At 39.5% G+C, this 26,107-nt stretch overlaps 2 protein-coding genes across 3 annotated transcripts in view; one reads left to right on the top strand and one right to left on the bottom strand.

The window, feature by feature from the left end:
- The window catches only part of LOC132776391 (solute carrier family 2, facilitated glucose transporter member 3-like), a 34,170-nt gene extending 19,337 nt beyond the window's left edge, over positions 1–14,833 (top strand). Inside the window, exons 6-10 of the mRNA XM_060777994.2 lie at positions 935–1,122; positions 4,327–4,431; positions 6,388–6,489; positions 8,897–9,100; positions 10,664–14,833. Of these exons, the coding sequence (XP_060633977.2) occupies positions 935–1,122; positions 4,327–4,431; positions 6,388–6,489; positions 8,897–9,100; positions 10,664–10,891 (827 nt within the window). The 3' untranslated portion in view covers positions 10,892–14,833. The remainder of the gene's footprint in view (positions 1–934; positions 1,123–4,326; positions 4,432–6,387; positions 6,490–8,896; positions 9,101–10,663) is intronic.
- Positions 14,834–16,841: 2,008 nt separating this feature from the next.
- ABLIM2 (actin binding LIM protein family member 2) overlaps positions 16,842–26,107 on the bottom strand; it is a 69,852-nt gene continuing 60,586 nt past the window's right edge. The window contains exons 18-21 of one of the 2 annotated variants that reach the window (XM_060777996.2): positions 25,324–25,378; positions 25,168–25,175; positions 22,953–23,033; positions 16,842–17,443 (exon numbers count right to left, since the gene is read on the bottom strand). In XM_060777996.2, the coding sequence (XP_060633979.2) occupies positions 17,330–17,443; positions 22,953–23,033; positions 25,168–25,175; positions 25,324–25,378 (258 nt within the window). In that variant the 3' untranslated portion in view covers positions 16,842–17,329. Of the gene's footprint in view, positions 17,444–22,952; positions 23,034–25,081; positions 25,176–25,323; positions 25,379–26,107 lie in introns of those variants that run through there. The other variant, XM_067468954.1, reaches the window with a different exon arrangement.

Raw genomic sequence — 26,107 nt, 5'->3', positions numbered from 1 at the left:
ACAATGTGTTGTTGATGTTTTACTTTAAAATACAAGACATGTCTTCTAAAAACATTTGGAAATAAATTCCTAAATCCTATTGTTAATTCTGAGTAAAGCAGACTCACTGAATCAATTAGAGTTAGGTATTGATTGACTCACAATTCAATCATTGCTCCAGTTGATCTAGTCTAGTTGGGATTAATCAACAGGATTCGAGCCAATGAGTAAATGTTTCACAATATTCAAAAATATGCATCATTAGCATGACTGAGGTCAAAATGACTAAAAGTAGCAATACTGGAATTTTTTATATGAAGAAAACTTCATAACATCTACTGTGCTACTTCAAAGTTTTGGCTTTGCGGTGAGGAAATGTAGGAGAAAGAAGTTGCATCTTATTAATAGCATTCTCAGGGAACAATCTTTGTGGGAATGATTATTGAATTTATTTTGGTATTTTTGAAAAATGACAGGAAGCATTTCTAGGCCTCCAATATGGGTTCATAGATCCGGGTAGTTTATAGAATTTTCAAAAGCAAAATACAATGGCAATCCCTTCTCCAAAAGAGGGTGGCAGACCTAATATTACTCCCAAGTAATTGGAAAGAGGAGAGGAAATCCGGATGGCAAGGGATGGATGAGGCCACTTCTACACTGTCATATTAAATCCACATATTAAATCTGCTTTGAACTGGATTATATGGCAGTGTAGACTCATATAATTAGTTCAAAGCAGATAATGTATGGCAGTATAGAAGGGGCCTGAGAGGATTTGGGTAAAATTTGGTGATAATTAATTGGATTTGGCTGAAAGTCAATTCTTCTCAGAACTGAGCAGAAAATTAGGACAATATCGATTTGAAGAGGTAGGGGGGCATCTCATCTGATATAAATTAAGAAGAGTCATTGGTTTGGACTTTCATAAGGCTGATGTTTGATTCCCCTTTTTAAGTTCTCCAGAAACTTCGTGGTGTCCAAGATGTTTCGAGTGATATTGATGAAATGAAAGAGGAGAGTGTCAAGATGTCCCAAGAGAAGAAAGTGCCCATTCTTGAGCTCTTCCGCTCTCCCAGCTACCGCCAGGCCATTATCATTGCCATTTCACTCCAGCTCTCTCAGCAGCTCTCAGGCATCAATGCGGTAGGTTTTCTTCCATTCCAAGAACTTGTTTCTTACCTGCTAAATACCTATGGCATTAATAGAGATAGTACCTTATTCTGAGTGGCTGGTTTTCAGAGAGAGGGGTATCCCACAGGGGAAAGGAGGGATGGTGCATTAAGATCATTGGGTGTTAGGCAGCTGCAGTAATTCACTCCCAGTTCTCCAGACATATTATTGAAAGAGGTGTATACACCAGCAGAATCTATATGCCAGGTAGAGGTCATTAGAGGTTGAATTGTTAAATTGTTTTAGGAACAGAGAGATGAAATATTGGCAGTATGATCTTAATTTTCTGAGATAGTCAAGGTCCAGCTGACCTAACAGAAGCTCAGTCTGTGTTGAGGACATCCCAGTCTAACTTTGTGTCAGCATTTTTGGTTGTGTCCTTGCACTGTAAACCGTTTGGATGTGACATAACTCACCTCCTCCCTCACCCCTTGTGATGTTCTGTTGACTTCTGCCCCTTCCTAATGCCCTACAGATTTTTGAGTTAGGACTGCTTAGTTCTAGTACCATGACATTGAGGGCCCTTCCAGACAGGCACTATATCCCAGGATCTGATCCCAGGTTTTCTGTTTATCCCAGATTATCTGGCAGTGCGGACTCATATAATCTAGTTTAAAGCAGAAAACCTGGAATCAATTCTGGGATATAAGGCCTCTCTGGAAGGGCCCTTAGCTGGGAGTAATGTTTGTGTATATTTATAAAGTTGGTTGTATTCCGGCATTGAATGTTTGCTGTATGTACTCTGCCCTGAGTCCCCATTGGGGTGAGAAGGGCGGAATATAAACGGGTTGTAGTTTTTTTGGGGCTATATGGCCATGTTCTAGAGACATTCTCTCCTGACATTTTGCCTGCATCTATGGCAAGCATCCTCAGAGGTAGTGAGGTCATTACCTCTGAGGATGCTTGCCACAGATACAGGTGAAACGTCAGGAGAGAAGGCCTCTAGAACATGGCCATATAGCCCAAAAAAACCTACAACAACCCAGTGATTCTGGCCATAAAAGCTTTCGACAAAACATGGAATATAAACGCTTCAAATAAATAAATCCAACTGAGTTCTCCTTGATTTATTTCAAATTATACAGGGCTAAAGTAACTTTTTAAAGGATTTTGAACAATTCTATAAACTGGATGTAGTTCATGATTTCACTACACCAGTGCAGGGATCAATTGCAGGATCTGTTCTTGGATACCAGCTTGAGAGCTATTCCTTGCTCTGAGATGGGCAACTCTTTCACCACTCTAAATCTGTGAATTGAGTAGCTGTTAAGGGCACAAGACTAGTGCCACTTAAAAAATACGGCAAGTTACTAGAATTGAATACATTGGAAAAAGAATCCAAAGAGCTATAATCTCTGTAGGAAGAAGTATAAGAGAATGGATGGATCAAAATGTCTTGTTAAAATAATTCTCATAAAAGACCTGCAAAACAGGTTAGGCTGAGGATAATGCTCGGCACAGAGAGAGGCAGGCTGGTGGAGTAGATGTAAGAGGCTGGGTTCCCTCAGTAAGTGAAATGCTATGATAATTGTATTGCTTTCTTTTATATATTAGTAATGACTGGTTATGTGGACAACATAGATCTATTCTTGCATTCCTGTCCTTGATATTAAATGGAATGGAATGGGGATAATAAGGCTTCTCCTTCCTCCCTGGCCCCAGGCAGTCCACATGCTGGGAACAAGAGCTGTAAAAGGGAGCCTGCAATATGGGCATTGCCTTCTCCTGAAATTTATGAGCTCAGATCATAAATTTCAGAAGAAGGCTCCCTCCAACACAAGGATTTTGTGGGCAATGATAGGGAGGGCCCATTGCAGAAAGCCCAAATCTTTTTTGCACACAGTTGCAGTTTCATAGAGAAAATGACTGCTACCAAATACAATTGTCTCTCTGCTTTTAAGCACTGCAATTATAAACCAAAACAGAACATCATAAAAACAGAGTATTAAAAAATATAATAGAAAAGTAAAATCAAAATATTGTTTACAGTCAACATGGATAACAAATGATTGGGGATATATAGAGCACTAAACAGAATACCACAATATTACAACCTGTGAGAAAATATACATGAAACACTGACAAAAAGTAGTATTACAAATATAGCAGGAAAATCAGGAAATAATGCATGATATCTAAATAAATCCAGTCTAAAGGGCCCTTCCAGACAGGCCCAATATCCGAGGACCTGATTCCAGGTTATCCCAGCGCCCTTCCACACAGCTCTATATTCCGGAATATCAAGGTAGAAAATCCCACAATATCTGCTTTGAACTGGGTTATCTGAATCCACACTCAGATAATATGGGATTTCTGCCTTGATATTCTGGGATAAAGGACTATGTGGAAGGGCCCCCAGATTATCTGGCAATTGGAACTCATATAATCCACTTTAAAGCAGAAAACCTGGGATCAAATCCTGGGTTATAGGGCCTGTCTGGAAGAGCCCTAAGCCTTTCAAGGATTACAAGCCAAACTATAACAAATAAAGAAAAATAACGGGCACTGTCCATTCAGATAAGCGCCCATTTAAAAAATCTATAATATATTTATACACTACTTGCTGCATTAATTTTCTCTAATGAAGCAAACATCCTGTATTGTGATGAAGGACATATCCACACTGACTGTTTAAAGCAGTTTCAAACCAATATTGCTGAAAGTGGTTTCACCATGCATATGATTACACAGGAAATCCTGGAACCGGTTTGAGGCCTTGATGGTGATTATGCAAACCACAGAGTCCCGATGCACACAAAGGGCAGCTTTTTGTGCACAATATAATAATAATAATAATAATAATAATAATAATAATAATATGCCCCACTCCATCTCCCCCAGGGGGACTCGGTGCAGCTTACATGAGGCCATGCCCATCAGTACAGTACACACATTATAATACAAAAACATAATAATACCAGGAAATAAAATACATACAATAAAAACATAACAATACCAGGAAATAAAATACACAAAAGAAAGCCCTTCATATGTTACCTGCATGTTGCAATTTTAAGTCTTGCTTTGAACTGCGTTAAATGGTCAGTGTAGTTGGGGCTGATGTTTGTATATCAGCAGTATCTCCTGGTTATAATAGTGATTTAAACCAGCTAGCTAAGATCCAATTCTTTTTCCTTTCATTTTGAGTAATGGATCTCCACATTTCTCTCCCTCTAGGTGATATACTATTCAACTGGAATATTTGAAGCTGCTGGTGTGAAAGAGCCTGTCTATGCAACCATTGGCACTGGTGTCATCAACACAGTTTTCACAGTAGTATCGGTAAGTATTACTGAACATATATTAGGTTCTCCAATTTGTTTTTGGAATGGGATGGTATGTTTCCATAAAGTGACACCAGCATTCATGTTTTGGGCAAGCATGCGCTTGCTTACTTTCTCTGCTACTACTGAAAAACATAATCTTTTTCAAAGTTCCTTCCATTGCATCTTCTCTAGATTAGAGCCATTGGGTTAAATGCAATATACAAAGTAAAGCAGGCCTAAGTTTATGGATTGCAATAGGGAGAAGCCTGCTTAATTCTGCAAAGAATTTAAGGCCTTATTTCCTCCTCCTGCTCAGCCACCTGGGAACCATATTAGCAGGAAGTGCTGATTGAGTCAGATCCTTAGACCTTGGGAGGTGGAATGCTGTTGTCAAGTGAGGGGTAAATGAATAGTGCCCATGTTTGCATTCCTCCCTGATAATGAAATGCCACCTTCAACTAGAGGGTACTAAGCTTGGGCTCTTAGCCAAGGTGACCTGGAGCACATGGTTATATCGTGTAGGACTGCAGATATTGATTTAATCAGTTGGGTAGCTGATTAAAACTTGGGAGTGTGTCTTTCTGGAATTAGGCCATGCTTTAAGAACACACTTGCTGAAGTTTGATGTATTTTTGTATCAGAGAATGAGAAATGAAATATTGCAGGTGGCTTTTCTTCTTCATAATGATTGGCATTCTTACACTAAAGCTCCTTCTACATTGCCATATAATCCAGATTATCAAAGCAGATAATCCAGATTATCTGCTTTCAACTGGAGTATAGGAGTTTACGTTGCCATATAACCCAGTTCAAAGCAGATAATATGAATTTTATATGGCAGTGTAGAAACGACAGGTAAAGTTTGAAGACATGGCAGAAGAAATTTCAGGCAGGTGAGAGACAGAATCACAAGAACTTCCAGAATCCTTATATAGAACGCACATGTTTTAGTCAAGGCCCACGGGCCAAATCTGGCCCACCATATCATTTTATGTGGCTCGTGAGGCTTTCAATGCCAGGGCAACATAATTACATTTATACAGCCTTACAATAAGGAACAGCCCTTTGAAGGCAACAATAAGGCTGATATTTATTTATTTATTTATTTATGGCATTTATATGCCGCCCTTCTCACCCCGAAGGGGACTCAGAGCAGCTTACAATATATATATATATACACACACACACACAATATATTATATTATTAGCATAGTACAGTATCAGTATTATATATTACTATATTGTACTATACCGTTATATTGTAATATTATTAGTAGTATTGCATGTAATATAAATATATAATTATAATAACATATTATTAGCATTATAACATATTACATTATAATATTATAAATATTATATGTGTATACAATATATTATATTATATTACATTATATTATATTATTAGCATAGCACAAGAGACAAGATGGAACTGTCCTCTGGCCCAGTGAAAATTGGTTTGACACCCTTGTCCTAGGGCCCTTCTATATCCCAGAATATCAAGGCAGAAAATCCCACATTATCTGAGTGTGGACTCAGATAACTCAGTTTAAAGCAGCTATTGTGGGATTTTCTGCCTTGGTATTCTGGGATATAGGGCTGTGTGGAAGCGCCCCTAGAAGATTGCAAAAGCAATGTGTTGTTTCTCTATTAATTAGTACTGGGCATCACTGCTAAATGGAGCGTCAGAGCCAGTATACCTCTGAATGTAAGGGGATTGAAAGATATGGCCATTGTTGGAGGGGTAGTTGGCGTTGTTCTGTAAAGCTCATAAAAAGAAAAGAAAAAGATCTTTTAGAAACATCTCTTTGGTCGGCAAGCTTTATCATCTTGTTTTCCAAGCTCAATAAACCGCATTAAACCTACAAGGCTTGTTGAAGGAAGGACAAGAGACACTGGTGGCTATAAGAGAGATAATCCCTACTTTCAGTTCCTGGCAAAAGCAATGTGTTGTTTCTCTCCCATGGTGCAGCTCTTCCTTGTGGAGCATGCAGGGCGCAGGACGCTCCACTTAATTGGCTTGGGAGGCATGGCTGTCTGCGCAGCGATCATGACCCTCAGCTTGGCATTAAAGGTAAGCTGTCAGAATTATCCTTGAGCAGAGTTAGAATATCAGGGCTGTCTCAGGTCAGGAGATTAAGTCATTCAGCTAGACAGTGTTGCATGGGAAGGGGGTCTGTGCCAGTGTTTATGTGCATGCATAACAAAACATTGCGAAACATCTCACAAATGAATTGTGGAGGAAGCTGTTGTGTGCCAGAAGTAAATGTGATATACAAGAAAAGGTCTCTTGCATGATATATCTATGAAGAAGAACAAGAAATACTATTTTACGGACCATGTTAAGAGTTACTTACAGCTGTTGGATGCAAAAAAGGTTATACCATGATACATTTGGATTGCTGTGATTTTTCTAGGCTGTATGGCCATGTTCCAGAAGCATTCTCTCCTGACGTTTCACCCACATCTATGGCAGGCATCCTCAGAGGTTTTGAAGTCTGTTGGAAAGTAGGCAAGTGAGGTTCATATATCTGTGGAATGTCCAGGGTGGGAGAAAGAACTCTTGTCTGTTGGAGGCAAGTGTGAATGTTGCAATTGGCCACCTTGATTAGCATCAAAAGGCCTTGCAGCTTCAAAGCCTGACTGCTTCATGCCTCACTTGCCTGGTTTCCAACAGACCTCACTACCTCTGAGGTTGCCTGCCATAGTTGTGGGTGAAATGTCAGGAGAGAATACTTCTGGAACATACAGCCTGGAAAACTCACAGCAACCCAGTGATTCTGGCCATGAAAGCCTTCAACAACATATAATACATTTGTTTCTCCTACCCCCCCCCCCCCAATCAATACAATTATTCCTGTGGGTTTGGTATGAGTGCAAGTTCACACCTATTTTTAAGACGGAGCCCCCGGTGACGCAGTGGGTTAAACCCCTGTGCCGGCAGGACTGAAGACCGACAGGTCGCAGGTTCGAATCCAGGGAGAGGCGGATGAGCTCCCTCTATCAGCTCCAGCTCCTCATGCGGGGACATGAGAGAAGCCTCCCACAAGGATGATAAAACATCAAATCATCTGGGCGTCCCCTGGGCACCGTCCTTGCAGACAGCCAATTCTCTCACACTAGAAGCGACTTGCAGTTTCTCAAGTCACTCCTGACACAACAACCCCCCCCCCCAAAAAAAACCCCCTATTTTTAAAAGGTTGAAACCTTTATCTTGATCTTGGGTTAGAAGAAGCCAGCAAACTGTTTCAAGACCAGACTTAATCTGAACCCAGCTCAGGAGCAGGCCCATGTATAATGCATTGCAGTAACCTAAATTTGTAATCAGATCATAGATAGCATTAGTCATGCTATCTTGGTCTGAGCACGCTTTTTGCTTAAAAACAAACAAAGCTTTGCTGACACTTCAAGAGACAGCTTGATTGTCCCCAACAGTCTGGGAGTGTCCCCTTTGAAATTTCAGACTCAGTGCAACAAAGGAATGGTGTGACATCATTTGATATATTAAGATACTCATATCCCGCCCTATATTATATCATTTCTGGGTAGCATAGACTAAAACCAATTGAAACAATATTTGTGGGGGAAAATAAAAGTACTTCAAATGTTCTAAAAAGGCATCGAAGAATTGACTAACACTGAATAATTAAACAAACTGAAACAATCTAAAACCATGTACATAGATTTGGATCTTGGCCAATTTCCCGACATTCTTTGGGGAATGAGGACAGACTATCTTTCCCCTAAGAGTGCATGAAGTGTGTTCCCAGGAGCAGGCCCGTAGCCAGGATTTCAGTTCGGGGGGGGGGGTGAGTTTTTTTCAGGGAGGGGGTTGGGGGGGCTGAGCCTGAGAGAAAGAGGGTCTAGCCTAGCAAACCTTTTGTATCATTACCCCAATACCCCCATGCATATGGGATATATTGAGTATGGTGATCAGATCATGATATGAATAAACATAACAGTGTAAATAATGCACCAGTAAGGCCTTTTCGTGAACCACCATGAGAACTTTGGGGGGGGGGTGAAGCCCCCCAAGCGCCCCCCCCCCCGGCTACATGCCTGCCCAGGAGACTTTCTGTACAAAATTCCAAATGGCCCTTGCTAGACTAGTGAGGGATATTGAAGCTATTATGTGAAGCACTAGAACCCTGATCTTCATATAGGTCAGTGTGAAAGTCAAGCACTTCACTCTACTGCCAAAAATCAATGCAACCTTGGGGGAAAATCCCAGCAATATCACAAATACTAAACATTTCTCAGCCAAATACTTTATCTCAACAATAGAAATAGCGAATGTCAGCGGTTTTGCAAAATAGAGCCTGTTTTGCACATCTTGGATTGTGAATAGTTTGTTCCTTGCTAGCATTTGTAAAGATGTCTTCAGTGGTGTTCAGGGAATCTGGATGCTTAATAGATTGGGTGGCTGAGGCCTTCTGTATAAATATGCCCAAAGTGATTAATTTTCCATTTTTCTGTTGCAGGCTACTGTGACCTGGATGAACTACATCAGCATTGTTGCTACTCTTGCATTCGTTGCTTTGTTTGAAATTGGCCCTGGTCCCATCCCTTGGTTTATTGTGTCTGAACTCTTCAGCCAGGGCCCTCGTCCAGCAGCGGTGGCTGTGGCAGGATTCTCAAACTGGACATCCAATTTCCTCGTGGCCATGCTTTTCCCATACGCTAGTGTAAGAACTGTGGTTTGAGCATTTAGGCTGGCATGCACACTATTGGGCAGTGCAGCTTTTTGCTTACAGTGACTGAAATTATGATCAGCGGAGGAGGCCCTGCTCTTGGTCCCATCCCCGTCACAAGCTCGGTTGGTGGGAACGAGAGAGGGGGACTTCTCCCTGATCACTCCCTTATCTCTGGAACTCTGCCCCCAAAGAAATAAAAATGCCCCCATCCTCCTCTCCTTTAAAAAACCCTTGAAGACACACCTTTGCACTTTGGCTTATGGAGAGGAGGAGGACTAGGACCCTCTAGATCAGGGAGTTGTAGGTGTTTTGGCCTACAACTCCCTGAAATCCCAGCCAGTTTACCAGCTGTTAGGATTTCTGGGAGTTGAAAGCCAAAATATCTGGGGACCCACAGGTTGAGAACCACTGATCTAAATCAATTGGAATATTTGCTGATTTACTTGTACTTCGTGGCCACTTGGGTACACTTCAAGAACAACTATAACCAGCAAATTTCCATTTATTTTAGTTATATATTTATAATCTGAGATGTTTTGATGTTGAGTATGTGATTAGTGTAAATGGTTTTGTATCTTGGTTTTCATTTTAACGTAATTTTTATACAATAAGTTCACTTTCATTATTATGTTTATTATATTGCATTATTGTTAAAAAAAAATTGCATTTGTCCAGGCATTGAATGTTTGCCTTTAGGTGTTGTAAACTGCCCTGAGTCCCCTCAGGGACAGAGGGTGGTCTCTAAATAATGTTGTTGTTGTTGTTGTTATTACATAATATAACAACAGATTGAAAACCAAAAGAAATTGAGGAAACAACCAAAGGCACATAAAGAGATATTATAACGGTGTGTGCGTATGTGACCTTGTTACATGTTTCATCTATTGTGGGATTTCAAAGATGAGGGAAGATATGAGGAAAGAGGTGAAAGACAAACTCTTAATTCAATGATTCTCAACCTGGGGTCCCCAGATGTTTTTGGCCTTCAACTCCCAGAAATCCTAACAGCTGGTAAACTGGCTGGGATTTCTGGGAGTTGTAGGTCAAAAACATCTGGGGACCCCAGGTTGAGAACCACTTCTCTAATTGGATCATTCCATGGAATGGTACTTGGGAAAGCAAGGCCATCATTTAAGATTTTCATGTGACTTCTGAGCATGAAGAAACAGATTCAGAACACCTCCTTTCACGATGTATATGAGCCAACTTTGGCCCATTTTGGTTCTCCCATTAAAGCATCAAGAGGTTACAGTAGACCATGAATGGTAGAACATTAAGACTGGAATATGCTCTGTCTTGGGGGGGGGGGGGGGTTAGGCGGCTTTTCTGCAAGCTGCCTCCAATTCTGCAAAAGCTTCCTATGTGGGCACATGTTGCAGTATAAGTTTTGTGGTCTTACTGTGGCCTGAGGCAGAGAGCACTGTCACTCTGCAGCAAAAAGGGGATCTATAGCTGTAATTTATGATTCTTGTCTTTGTAGCCGTGCTTGAACTTTTATGTAGGTCTGATGTTATTGAAGTGTAACCATCTCTCTTTCTCTCATTTTCTTTGCAGCTATACTGGGGCCCATATGTTTTCATCGTCTTTGTTGTCTTTCTCGTCTTCTTCTTCTTCTTCACCTTCTTTAAAGTCCCTGAGACAAAAGGCCGGACTTTTGAAGACATCTCTAGTGGATTTGAGCGGCGAACAGAGGACGGTATTGCTTCACCTCCTGTGGAAAAGAACTCAATGGTGGAATTGACAAGCATACAGCCTGCAAAAGATGACGCTGCCGGCGTTTAAAAGGCTCTGTTCTTGACACCTGCTTGTCATTGAGGTTAATCCTCATGGGGGAAAAGCCGCTATAACCTTTAAATTGCTGCTATTTTTTCATTTCCCCTCTCAGTTCCTTGTGTCTGCCAAGACTTTTGCAAAGTACTAAACTATGAAAAGGGTAGGGAGCCTTTACCTGCTTCCATCACTTGAAGGTGTTATGGCAAATCTAACCTCATTCTTCCCAACTTGCTCCATTTTGCCACTCATCTAGAGAGACTTGAGAAATATTGCTGATTTTTCTCTCTCTCTCCCTCTTTTTTTTAATTCCACTCATGTTGAATTGTTACACAGGGGCTAACGCATTTATGTCTGTATTGTTTATTAACAGCTTCGGAAAAATGCTTTTCTGAACGCGAGCTAGCAGCTCCTCTTTTGTTAAGACAACTTTCTATACTGTGAGTGTAGAAAGTGTCCAAAACGTGGGATTTCCTCTGCCGGGAAAGATCTGTTAAATCTATTTATTTCATCAATTCGGAGGGATTGGGAAATGGGGTAATGATACAATGGATACTCCTTCTCTTTTTTGTACAATCAAAATATTTTTATTTTCTAGAGTGTATTTATTTATGTGTCACATGAGTTGTAAATATTTATTTTTATGTAAAAAGATGCTTCTATGTATAAACGAACCAGAGCAGATGTTTTAGACAGACGTTTTAAGGTGAGAAGGACTATGACTGTAAAAAGAATAGGATAGGCAACGGGATACCAAAGAGAAGAGAAGTCACTTTGCAGACAGGTGTCTGATCCTGGGTGGATTATGGCTCTCCCACTTCAGGGTTGAATATGTTTTCAGAAAAGTGGGACTCTGGAAAGAAAAGCATGCTTTCTTGATGTGCTCCATGCTTGTCAGAATATTTGGTGAGTGTGTTGAAGACTTTTTTTATTAAGTACTACTTGAAAATTGTGTTGTGTAAATGGGACGTTGCAACACGATACATTCACTCATTGTTCACAAATGAAGGACTGCAGGACAGAACTTGGAAACATAGGGTTTTTTTTTTTACTACAATTCCAATACAATTAGCCCACTGCATTTGCATGTTTGACTTTTGTGGATTTAATTGAAACATTATCTCTAGGAATCTATTAGATCCCCCAGTGAAATTGTGGTCACCTTCCACGAGAAGTTGACCATAACATCACACTGGAGGCCCTAGAGTAGTGGTTCTCAATCTGTGAGTTTCCAGGTGTTTTGCTTACAACTCCCAGAAATCCCAGCCAGTTTACCAGCTGTTGGGATTTCTGGGAGTTGAAGACCAAAACATCTGCAGACCCACAGGTTGAGAACCACTGCTCTAAACATCTATCTAGGCCTCTCTAGGTCCTTCAGCATGAAACTATGGTCAAATTCCACCAGAAGTTGACCGCAGAGCTCTGCTGGAAGACCTAAATATTCCTAAGGGTTTTTTCCCACTGTCACAGGGCTCTTGTGCCCCCAGCTCCAGTGAATGTGAAGGATTGGCTATATTTTTGTCAGTATGGGGTGTATATTATTTTCCCCCTGTAACAGGCCATAGGAATTGTAGTGAAAAAAATTGCATGCCTTTGGCCCCTTTTTATGATAAGACTTTGAAGACATGAACGGACATCTTGTGGCTGCCAAGATGTAGGACAACTAATGTGGGAAGAACATACAAGACTCTTTCAAGGGCTAATCTTCAGTGATAGACATGCCCCTCACAGTCTGCAACTCTACTGTTTTTGGGGACAAAGGACAACCATCTCAGGCCAACCCTGATGGCCTCTCAGCCGTGGTCCCCTCTACTGTACTTACCTTTCTGCATTCCTCTTGTATATTAAATTTCATATTTTGTTGTCTTCTAAAGGTACAGTGATATATATGAGTCATAATTGGAGTTTCAGTTACTATTTCTTTGCTGGTGGCAATAATGGATTAGCCTTGTCCTTTTTTTTTTAAGGGATGAAGTCTAACTATAGAAAGAGGCAGACTACCTTTTAACTTGAATTTTGGTAATTAATTATTTCATTGTGAAATGGAAATGTATGGCAAGTTCTCAATGTGAGAAGTTGTTAGCATACGCAAGTACGAACACAGACCAAAGCTACTAAAGAATACTTTGAAAACTAAAACAAAATGTAAGCCTATAATGTCTGAAACATCTGAATAGTTCTCAATATTTATTGATTGTATTTAACTGGGGTTTCTTTTGGCTAATTTTCCATATATATTATGAGCATCGTGCATACAAATGTATCTCGCTGTACTGTATATGTTGGGGTTGGAGTCCGAATTTAGAGGCGTGCTTTGAACTGGAATATATGGCTGTGTGGATTCAGATAACCCAGTTCAAAGCAGATATTGTGGGATTTTCTGCCTTGATATTCTGGATTATGGCTGTATGTCAAGGTTCCCAGTTACAAGGGATCCCACTTTACCATTGCATAGCCTGACTGGTTCCTCTGACTCTTGTGATGGATTTTCGGTGGCTGGAAGGACTGCCATGCTGGAGAAGGGAGAATGGCCAGCTCTACTTTAGCCTGTCAAGTTGCACATTCCTAAATTTAGATTGAATCTATCATTACTGGGATATATTTTTATAGGTGCATAATGATAATATATTATAATTTAGTCTGTGAAAGTTACATTCCAGAGAAGCTCCATGTGCACTAGTGGCTTCTTCTACTGTTTCTGCTCAGGGAGTGAAGGGAAAGATGGGTCAAGTTGTGGTGATATGTACACCACAAACCTAAACTAATGGAAGGACGTGTCCTTTTTGCAGGGGATCTTCTGTGTGACACTTTACTAAGCCATAGTTCTTGGTATTCTTTGGGATGTCATGAAGTTAACACATTAGAAAACTAGTACGGTAGACTTTCAGTTAATTGTCCCCTGTGGGGATTAGTAGAAGCTCTATAAATGTAGTTTCTGGTTGCTTGAGAGTTAATATTAAAAATAGGCCTAATGCTATACCTCATACTATGCCATAAACTTGGTATTGACTTGATACTAATATTGAAATACTGTAGTTAAAAGCAAATTTAAGGTAAAGAAATTAAGACACAATTTTGCTATATTACATACATATTTTTAGTTTTTATTTATTATTTCTTGGATTTCTAACTGGTTGCTTGAAATTCCACTTGCTAGAATTCTGGTTAACTGAGAGTCTACTGTATTAAGTTTGTACTTTTGAGAGGACATGCGCTGCTACTGGGAAACATGATGCTAATGTGTCTTTCTTTGGACACAGAAGTGTGCATTTGTGACTTGAGTGTTAGGTGAATCTAAGGGAAGAGGATCCTTTGATGTCACATTTATTCACATGAAGGATAACTTCACACAAGCAACTCAGGTTCCTTCTACACCGCCATATAAAATCCAGATTATCTGATTTGAACTGGATTATATGGCAGTGTAGACTCCGATAATGTGGATTATCTGCTTTGATAATCTGGGTTATATGGCAGTGTAGAAGGAGCCTCACACTATTAACTGAAGGCAAAACTGGATGGTGAACCATACAGATGAGATATATTTCTAGTTCCCCTTTGAGAAATAATCCAATCTATATGTCAAACTCAGCTTCTATAATTGGATCTGCCTTTTCTTGTTGGAGTTCGTTCTGTTTATCTTTTAAACTTCAAATCTCCTTTATTTACCCCACTGAGACATAATGTGCTTTCATGCAGCTCAGTTCATCTGGCTTCAGTATGTGAATATTGACATCTTCAAAACAAAATTGTTTCTGTATGGGTGCAATAGCATTCCACATTTTGTGCCCCTCTGATTGCTGTGCGCGCGCGCACATGTGTATGTGCACAAAGGTGTATGTTACTTTCCTTTTTGTTCTTTATGTTGTAAATATTTCCAGTGGGTTTTATATGTCTTACTCTTGTGAATATGTTGATTTTTTTTAAATAAAAGATTCGGGTGGAAATTTTAAATGTATTTAATTTCTTGCTTTACTGTTTATTAATTTTTAGTCTATGTATTTTGTTTAACAGTGGACTATTCCACTGTGCTGTGCATACATTGTGACCCTTGCCAACACAAGACTACTTTCAAAGCTTCTTCCCAACCTTCATCATTCAACTTTTGTTTGGCTACTCATCAACAAATAGGTTCTTCATAGAGATATTGTTATGCAGGCATGGGCAAACTTTCTACCCTTGGGACCACATAGTGGGCCCTGGAGCGGGGTGGGCAGATCAGGAGGGAGGTGGTTCTCCCCAGGTCCCCTCCATGTCCTTTCCTCCCCTTCTTCTCTTTCGGAGACAGAAAGTGTAGGAAAGACAGGAAACGCCTGGATTCCAAAATGGTTAGCCTTGGTCAGGTTGAGATGATGGACAGGAGAGGAAAAGTGTATCCATTAGACTCCATATTGCCTACTCCTGATATAGAATCCTAGACTGGAAGAGACCCTTCTCCCGCCCCCAGGACCATCCAGTTCAATCCCCTGCCATGCAAGAAGGCACAATAAAAGCACTCCCAATTGTGGAAAAGTCTCCAGAGAAGGAGACTCCATCACAGTCCAAGGCAGCCTATGCCACTCTCCAACAGCTCTTACTCTCACAAAGTTCTTCCTAATCTTTTTAGTCAAATCTATTTCCCTGCCATTTGAAACCATTGCTCCCATGTGCCCTGGTCTCTAGAGTCAGTTTTTCCCTTCCTCAGTGGGACACTCCTTTTTTGAAACCGTTCTTTGATTGTGGTTCCTATGTTCCCTCTATACCTTCTCTTCTCCAAGCTAAACATCCCCCAGGAGAAAAGGAGGAAGTAAAAAGAGAAGGAAGGGCAGGAAGGAGGGAGGAAGGATGGATGGAAGAGAATGGAGGGAGGGAGATAAAAGAAGACAAAAGAATAGGTAGGTATGAAGGAAGGAAGGAAGGAAGGAGAAAAAGGGAAGGAGAGAGGGATGCAGGAAGAAAGGACTAAAGCAGTGGTCCTCAAACTAAGGCCCATGGGCTAGATACGGCCCTCCAAGGTCATTTACCCAGCCCTCGCTCAGGGTCATCCTAAGTCTGAAATGTCTTGAAAGCACACAACAACAACAACAATCCTATCTCATCAGCCAAAAACAGGCCCACACTTCCCATTGAAATACTAGTAAGTTTAAATTTGTCTAAACTGTTATTCATTTTAATTATTGTATTGTTTTAAAGTGTTTTTCGCACTACAAATAATGTATTTGCAGTATGCATAGGAATTCATTTTTTTTTTTGAAATTATAATCTGGTTCTCCAATAGTTTGAGGGACTGTGACCTGGCCCTCTGTTCAAAAGGTTTGAGGACCCCTGGACTAAAGGATGGAAGGGAGGGAAGGAGGAAGGAAAGAAGGAAGGAAGGATAGGATGGTGAGAGGGAGAGGACTTGAGAAAAGAGCCCAAGGGGCTGCATCCGGCCCTTGGGCCTGGGTTTACCCATGCCTGTGTTATAGGCAAATGGTATATATTACTAATAAGGTGTTAAACCCTTAAACAGTACTTCCTTAAGTGAAGAAAACACTGCAGTAATAAACCATATAACATTCAGTTACAAAACCATATTTTAATGGGGACACCAATGTGTGCATATAATCAGGATTCATTACACATTCTTTGTACCAGAATGAAATGTAGAAAAAATAGAAATACACAATCGGAATTGCACAACTTTATGATTTTTCCACACAAGAATGTACTGATTGTTGTGAAGATTTAATTTTTAACATGAACTACAGCTGAAATAACCCAAAGTCGAGAAGCAAGTTTCCACCAAAGTAAATTGTTCACACATTTTCAAATCAAGCCTGTTTATCTACCATGAGTTGTTGGTTGAACAGCCTCTGTTGTAGTCTGAACACATTTATATTACAATCTGTTTTTACTAAAATAAAATTTTTGATCTCTTTCATTTGCATCTTTACATTTGAAACAGCAGCCTGTATTTAAGTGAGAGAATGAGACTTAAAAGTGCTTTATTATAGGGTTGCTTTTATTCCTAAAAAGATTTCACACACAAACATTGGCAAGAGTGACTTTCCAACATGCTTTTCTTTGGCCTTTATCACATTTGCTTCAGAGTAATGCTTTCCTAAAAATTCTGGGGACGTTCATTCTTATCTCTGTTTTCATTGTTTACACGTTTTGCTTATTAGTGCAACAAATGGTGACTTCTTTTGCGATCAAAATGGCACTTGTTTCTTTCCTATTTTTTGGCAACAAGCAAGAGCTAAAGCAGCAATTTAAATTAAAGCAAGGTTTGTTATATTGTTTAGAGACCCAGCAGTGACTAAGATATTGTCTGGGCAACACAAAAGCACTGTCCCCTCTCCCACGTTTGTTTCTGCTTCCCCATCCCAAACACGATGAAGCTGGATAAAGGGTCAACAGCAAGTGCACATGATAAAATTGTGGCTAGTGTGTAGGTTGTTTGTATCAAGCACGTTTCTCTGTGGTGTGCTAGAAAAGCAAAGCCTTTTTTTTAAGGTCATTCCGCTTCCAGAGTGCAAGCCGCTCAAATTGCTCAATGCTCATTTTGAAAACTTCCTGAAACTCTTCAGGTGTCAAGTGCCGCTGAATAAGGGGGAAAAAAGAAAAGAAAAACATGGGGAAAAATCCTTCATTTTAAGTATATCAGTAATAAACAGTTCTAATAATAATAATAATAATAATAATAATAATAATAATAATATATTTGTACCCCGCTACCATCTCCCCAAGGGACTCAGTGCGGCTTACATGAGGCCAAGCCCACAACACATACAATAAACAAAAGCAATAACAATAATCAATACAAAACACTTAAAATAAATTCAAAACAGAAAATACACAATAATACACAATAAGCAATAACAATAACATATCGCAACATACAGCATTTAAAAAACCTATGGCCGGGCCAAATGTAATAATTCAAATTTCAGTTTTAGGCCCCTTCCACACTGCTCTATATCCCAGGATCTGATCCTAGATTATCTATTTATCCCAGATTATCTGTTTATCCCAAATTATCTTTTAATAATAATAATAATAATACACATTATTATTATTATTATTATTATTATTATTATTATTATTAAACTTTATTTGTACCCCGCTAGTATCTCCCGAAGGACTCGATGCGGCTTACAAAGGCCAAGGCCTCAATACACAACATAACAATACACCTAAAGCAAAATTAAGACAGTTAAAGCAATATAAACAACAAGCAATAAACAATACACTAAGACACAATAAAACTGGGCCGGGCCAGAGTAATGGGTACAAGATTAAAAGTGCTGATGTGACAAGTGGTATATAAGGCGTTATAGGGCAAGTGCAGAGTGCGATGTGCAACAATCTTGGTTCTAATAAAGTGCTTATGGGACTTGTTGTTGGAGGGTTCCTATTCTGGGAAGGCACATCGGAACAGCCAGGTCTTCAAGTTCTTTCTGAAGACTACCAATGTAGGGGCCTGTCTAAGATCTTTGGGGAGGGTGTTCCAGAGTCGGGGGGCCCCCACAGAAAAGGCCCTGTCTCGTGTTCTATCTCCCTGAGGGGACTCAGAGCAGATTACGACATACACAAATAGGCAAACATTCAATATACACAAATACACAGGACAAAAGTAAAGGCTTCCCCTCGCATCTCTGGCTTCTGGAGGTGGTGCTCAACTCTGGCTATGAGGAGGTGCTCTTATTCCATTTCCAAGCTGAGAAACTTGTCCACAGACACCTCCTAGTTACCTTGCCAGCATGGCTGCACGGGCACCTTTTATTAACTTCCTGCCGAAGCAGTACCTATTGGTCTACTCACATTTGCATGTTTTCAAACTGCTAGTTTGGCAGGAGCTAGGGCTAACAGTGGGAGTTCACCCTGACCCCGGTGGCGCAGTGGGTTAAAACACTGTGCCGACAGGACTGAAGACCGACAGGTCGCAGGTTCGAATCGGGGGAGAGGCGGATGAGCTCCCTCTATTAGCTCCAGCTCCTCATGCAGGGACATGAGAGAAGCCTCCCGCAAGGATGATAAAACATCAAAAATCATCCAGGCGTCCCCTGGGCAACCTCCTTGCAGACGGCCAATTCTCTCACAACAGGACCTGCAAATTTGAACTGCCAACCTTTAGGTCAGCAGATTCAACAGTTCAACGGTTTGATCCGCTGCATCACTGCAGCCCCTTTATTCCTGATGATGATGATAATAATAATAATAATAATAATAATAATAAACTTTATTTTTACCCGCCACCATCTCCCCTATGGGGATTCGGAGCGGCTTACATAGGGCTTGGCCCAAACAACAATTACAATAAAAAGAACCAAAACACAACCGAAAACGCAAACAATAAACAAAATCATAATTACATAGAACATATGAATGCATAACAATGTAAAAATCACAATAAACACAGACACAGAAACAATGGGCGGGCCACATGTAATTATTAAAAACAACTAAATTAAAACTAAAAACTCAGACAAGATAAAAGAGAGAAGCAGATAATATGCGGAGTAGTACTCATCAATGGCAGGGGTTGTGGAGTCAAGCTTTCCCACAAAGGGGGGACGTCTACTCTAATGACAGAATTATAATTTAAACAGTCATGTGAAATAGTATACCTACTCATCGTGGAGAGTCATATAATCCGGTTTAAAACAGATAAACTGGGATTGGATCCTGGGATATAGGGCAGTGTAGAAAGGCCTTAGACTTTATTAGAATCAATACTTATATATGGGACATCATTTCCATAATATAACAGTCAATCATTTCTTATTTAATATCTTGTTTTACCTCTGCACCTGAGATCATCATTACAAGAGGAATCCTAGTAACACTTGTTTGCAACTTGCTTAAAATTAACTCTTGTGGCTGCTAAGCTGCCCAGTTACTGCAGTTATTGTACAGCTTACTTGCAGCAATGAAGAGCCATTACAGCAGCCTCTCTGGTATTTGGAAAAGCTGTGTCCCTTGGAATCATCAAACTTCTCTATTTTGCCTGATTATTTATTTCAGAATATCAGACAACCAAGGAATTGTGTGTTACAATATTTCCTGCATCAGTAATCAGTCTGGATCATATACAGCAGACCCGCACAACATCTGGCCTGCAAGCTGGATGTGGTCCACAAAGGTCTTCCCTGCAGCTCACAGAAGGCAGGAGGGGAAGCCGAGGCCCTTCGCCAGCCTTGCACAATTCTCATGAGTATGGCATGATGGCATGAGGCTGGCAAAGGGGCAAGGCTTTCCCTTGTCCCTTGGCTTTTTCCAATATACTTATATAGCCAGTCAGGGGCGGCTCAACCCATTACACAAAGTAAGCATTTGCAGTATAGTTGATTTTGCCCAGGAGCACTCTTGGGGCACTCTTTGGGGGAAAATAGACCTTGACATATGTGAGTTGTAGTTACTGGGATGTATAGTTCACCTACAATCAAAGAGCATTCTGAACTCCACCAATGATGGAACTGCATCAAATATGGCACACAGAACTCCCACGATGAACAAAAAATATATATCAGTGATTGGTTGGGGGAGCAGGGGATACTGTTTGTTTACCGTTGAAAATTACCTAGGGTCAGGGGCCTGTACCCTGTGTATTCTGGGTATGCATTTTCTAATGTTAATTATTTTTAAAAACTCATGATTGCTAATTGGTACATGCTTGAATGCATCTCCAGGTTTTCTAATTGTTTAGGTAATTAGCAGGGTAATTTTTTTTACATTAATGTGATTTCATAATGAATCAAAATCTTACATAACAAGTTTAATGAATTGATATTTATTAAAACTTCCTGTTTTATAATATGGTTTATAATAGTTGCATAATAGTTAATTCATTAATTATACCTTTGCTTGGGAAATGAGGTGCTAAAAGCCTATTCACAGCCTGAAAAGGTTTCACATAACTGCTGTGAGTTTTCCGGGCTGTATGGGTATGTTTCAGAAGTATTCTCTCCCAACGTTTTGCCCACATCTATGGCAAGCATCCTCAGCGGTTGTGAGGTCTCCTGGAAACTAGGCAAGTGGGGTTTATATATCTGTGAAATGTCCAGGGTGGGAGAAAGAACTCTCGTCTGTTTGAGGCAAGTGTGAATGTGGAACAATCAAGACCAGTGTATTGTCGAAGGCTTTCATGGCCGGAATCACCGGGTTGTTGTAGGTTTTTCCGGGTTATATGACCATGTTCTAGAGGCATTTTTACCTGACGTTTTGCCTGCATCTATGGCAAGCAACCTCTGAGGATACTTGCCATAGATGCAGGCGAAACATCAGGAGAAAATGCCTCTAGAACGTGGCCATATAACCCAGAAAACCTACAACAACCCAATCAAGACCAGCTAATCAGCTCCCAACAAAGGATTCCCCCCAGGCAGGAAGTAGCCAAGCCTTGAATCTGCAAGGCTATTCAATGCTAATCAAAGTGATCAATTGTTTTTTTAAAAATATATTTTTATTGATTTTCTTAGAATACATCAATACATCAATACCTTCAATACTCTTATATTCCACCCTCAATTGATTACATCAAGTATAAGTGTATTTATATCTTGTATACTTTTTTTTTCACCTCTGTGCCCCCCCCCCTTCCGAGCCACTTCAATTTACATTCTCTTTCCAAAATACCATTTCTTCTTGTGGAGGTAATCTCCCATCTACTTATTTTAAGCCATTCTCAATAAATTTTCCCCAAACTTCATCAAAGTCGTTTTCCTTCCATACCCCTTTCCTGACTCTTAACCTACATGTCAATATATCATTTATTGCTATTTTCCATAGTTCTTTATACCATTCTTCAATTGATATATTTATTTTACCTTTCCAATTCCTCGCTATCAGTAATCTTGCTGCAGTTAACATGTTATCTATTGCATTTTTCTGTTTTTTTAATTTCTTAATATTATATAGTGACAACAGTGCAATGCTTGCACTTTTCCCTATCTTCATATCCATTATAGCTTCTATCTCTCCAAATACCTTCCCCCAAAATTCATTTACATATTTACATTGCCACCACATATGTATATATGTACCCACCTCCTGGCAACCTCTCCAACAATTTTTGTTGGATTCCCATTAATATTTGCAATCTTTACTGGTGTTAAGTACCATTTCCAAATCAATTTATAATAATTTTCTTTAACACGTATTGATAAATTCTTTAAATATCTTTGATCCCATAATTGTACCCAATCCGCTTCTTTTATTCTAATCTCTAGGTCTTCCTTTCACATCTCTCTTAATGTTGCGCCCTTTATTCCCCCCCCCCCCCCCTAATATCAATTATTATCTTATACAAATTGCTGGTTATTCCATTCAGCTTGTGGTATCCTCCCGTAGCTCTTTCTTTTTGGGATGATTTGTTCAACTTGCGTAACTTTGCCTCCTTTCCCATTATTTTTTATCCAATTCTTGAACCATTGCAAAGTGATCAATTGCAACATTTACACTTGTCTCAAACAGACAAGAGTTCTTTCTCACACCCTGGACATTCCACAGATATATATATATATAAACATCACTTGCCTAGTTTCCAACAGATTCCACAACCACTAAGGATACCTGCCATAGATGTGGGTGAAACGTCAGGAGAGAATGCTTCTGAAATATGGCCATACAGCTCGGAAAACTCACAGCAACCCAGTGATTCCAGCTAAGAAAGCTTTTGACAACACATTGAAATTTCACTTATTTTAATTTCATCCCCTTACAGTTGCCAAGTTCTGCAGGCCTGATATACAGTATTCTGGATCCAGAAAGTCATTTCCTGACATCTGTATCTCTAAATATCCCCTCCTGGAAACAATTCCTGGGGTTCGACCATTTCAGTACTCCACGACTCAGGGAATTTATTGTTTTAAGGCAAAAATAAATTTCAGACTGAGATGGGATGGATTTGTGACTCCTCTGATTCTTCCTTCAGCACAACAGAATCAACATCCTTACGAAGACAGCTGAATTAGAAATTCAATGACTAATTTTGAAATGTTGTAAAATATGTATGAGTCAATCCTATTTGAAATTCAGAGGCTTTGCACATTAGAATTATAATATTCATGGCTTTGACATTTTAAAATGTATATGCCGATGCCTTTCTTACCTCCAGCCTGGTTCTATCCACATCCTTTGGTAATTTCACTCGAACCCTGTTTGTTACAATAAGGCTTTCATATGGATAGACCTGTAACAAAAGAAAAATCAGGACACCTAGAAAATCAAATTTTCCTCATAGTAATTGTTACATGCATTTGGTACATTCTTACATCACAGTAACAGAAATCCACCTAGAGCATCCACAGAAGATAGCCTTAAACCTCTTCCCAAAGACATCCACAGAAAAGAGACCTCACCATCTTTCTGTCCTTTGTCTCTTGATTGGGTATCTTTACTGCTGTATCCTCATGAAGACATAGGATGCCATTCTTCCATCAGAGCAGTTCTGAATTCCTTCTGTATTGTCTACTACTTCTGGGAGTTTCCTTATTATTACAGGCTTCTCCCTTTCCTTTAGTAGTTCCTTTCTGTTGGTTCTGTAGGGTCAGTTCTCCCTGTTTTCAATTCTGATGTACTGAAGAAGCTCAACACATAATTGTTGAGCACTGACCTTCTCTTCCAAGTCTGTACTATACTTTTTGTATTAATTTAACATGGAATAATTGGGAAAAATTAAAAGAAATAAACCAAACCTTTTTTGGAAAAGGCCAATCCAAGGTAAGATTTTTTTTTTTTGTATTGTCAAAGGCTTTCATGGCCGGAATCCATGGGTTGTTGTAGGTTTTTCCGGGCTATATGGCCATGTTCTGGAGGCAATTTTTCTCCTGACGTTTTGCCTGCATCTATGGCAAGCATCCTCAGAGGTAATGAGGTCTGTTGGAACTGGGAAAAATGGGTTTATATATCTGTGGAATGACCAGGGTGCACCTGATGAACCAACCTGGACACAGTATATTATTTGAGAACACAGAAGTGCTGGACCACTCTCACAACCACCATGTCAGACTACACAGAGAACCCATTGAAATCCACAAGCATGTGGACAATTTCAACAGAAAGGAAGAAACCATGAAAATGAACAAAATCTGGCTACCAGTATTAAAAAACTCAAAAATTACAGCAGCAAAACAACAGAGGGGAAACAAACAGGCACATGAAATCACTCTCAACAAAAGATTCCCCCCAGGCGCTTCCAAGCCACTGAATGCTAATCAAGGTGATCAGCTGAAACATTCACAGCTAGCCCCAGCAAACAAAAGTCCTTTGTCTCACCCTGGTCATTCCACAGATATATAAACCCATCTTTCCCAGTTCCAACAGACCTCATTACCTCTGAGGATGCTTGCCATAGATGCAGGTGAAACGTCAGGAGAAAAATTGTCTCCAGAACATGGCCATATAGCCCGGAAAAACCTACAACAACCCATTATTTTTTTTGCTGTGTCTGCAAAATGCCTTACTCTTCAACACTGGTCATACCACCATTCATAAGAGGGCATTAGAAAAGGCTGCATGCAGCACACATTTTTTCCTTTAATACTTCAATTATGTTCCCTCTTAGAGGGCAGGAAAAAATAAAGTATTATTATTAATAATTATTATTTAAACTTTGTGAGCAGTTGTTATAATTTGTTATAGATGTTTTGTTCATGGGCAATTTATTCATTTTTATTGTTTTATGGCATTTAATTTTTGCCATCTTTGATTGAGCCCTGAGTCCCCTTGGGCAGGTAGGGTGGGTTATGAATGTTATTGTTGTTGTTGTTGGAGATAGGGCAGGTCATGACTAAAGTTGTTGTTATGTTGTTATGTTGTTGTTGTTATTGTTATTATTATTACCACCTTCACAGTGGTGGCCCCTCGGCTATGGAATGCCTTGCCGGTAGACATCAGACAGGTACCTTCGTTGCTGACGTTTCGGAGAATGGTCAAGACCTGGCTTTATGAACAAGCGTTTGGCTAAGCAATGCAACCAATCAAGGAAGACGGTAAATGGAACATAGGAACGGCACAAGGACTATGAGAACGGATCTGATTTCAACTGAGGCGTTATATATGTTGTTTTGTTGATTTGTGTTGTCTGATGGTTAATTGTTGTGGATCGATGTTGTTGATCCTGTTTGTTGCATTGTTATGTTTTAATTGCACTGTAAACCGCATTGAGTCGCCTGTTAAGGGCTGAAAAATGCGGTATAGAAATGAAGCAAATAAATAAATAAAATAAATAAATATTATTATTATTGCAGTTACTTTATTCTCTAATGCTAGAGGCCTATTTGAGGATGATTTTGAAGTTCTTCTGTTCTTCACATGATCCTTACCTTGTATTCTGTAAAATAAAAAAAAATACACATTATTGGCAAATTAATTTAATTCCTGGTGTCTATAGGTTTTATTCTGAGAACTTAAGACATAATTATTTTTCAGGTAACTATTGTCAAAAATGAGATAACTGTATTGATAGAATGACGCTGTACCTCTTTTTCCCCAAGCAGCATCCTGGTCAGCATCATATTGGCTCATAGTGGCGGCCTATCAGAACAAAAAAATATATCTCGTTTTGGCAAAATATTAACATTTGTGGAGTTCAAATGCTTGCTTGATTATTTATGTCACATTTTTACCTGTCTTGGTTACAACTTTTTTCCTTTCATTATTTCATCTATTTTTGTGAGCTCAAGTACAATTTTCCTTGAAGGAGAATACTCTGACAGATTAGGAGGCAAATGATGCATGAGGTTCTATTTTACATAATTAATGACATAAATATGTAATGAGTTTTTTTATCGTGTCAGAAGTGACTTGAGAAACTGCAATTTAAAAGTAACTGTGATTTAAAAGTAAATACTACAATGATTATTACCCACTGAGGTTATGCATTAAAATGTTAATGGAATGGCAATATTGACTACATATATGGCCGATTGCCATTTTGGAGGTCAAACTATGATCTGAGCCATTTACACTGCTGGATTTGATTTGGTGACAAAATCTTTTTGTTATGTAATAAGTTATGCAAGTAGGTTCACTTTTTAAAAAAGGTAGATTACGTTAATGCAAAATGCCAGGAAGAATAATACTTATTTAAAATAAGATGTGTTCCTTCCAATTGTTGTGTCAATAGAAGAGTAAGAATGGAATAAAAGAAACCAAAGAAGGAAGGGAAGAAAAAAGGAAGCACAAAAAAGGAAGATAGAGAACTGAAAGAAAGAAGCAAGAAGGGGAAGATGTGAGAAGAAAAACAGGGGAAGAAGGAAAGAA

Source organism: Anolis sagrei, chromosome 5 (genome assembly GCF_037176765.1).
Source record: "Anolis sagrei isolate rAnoSag1 chromosome 5, rAnoSag1.mat, whole genome shotgun sequence".
In the NCBI taxonomy this organism is placed as follows: Eukaryota; Metazoa; Chordata; class Lepidosauria; order Squamata; family Dactyloidae; genus Anolis; species Anolis sagrei.
This window is presented reverse-complemented; position numbering and strand designations above follow the sequence as displayed.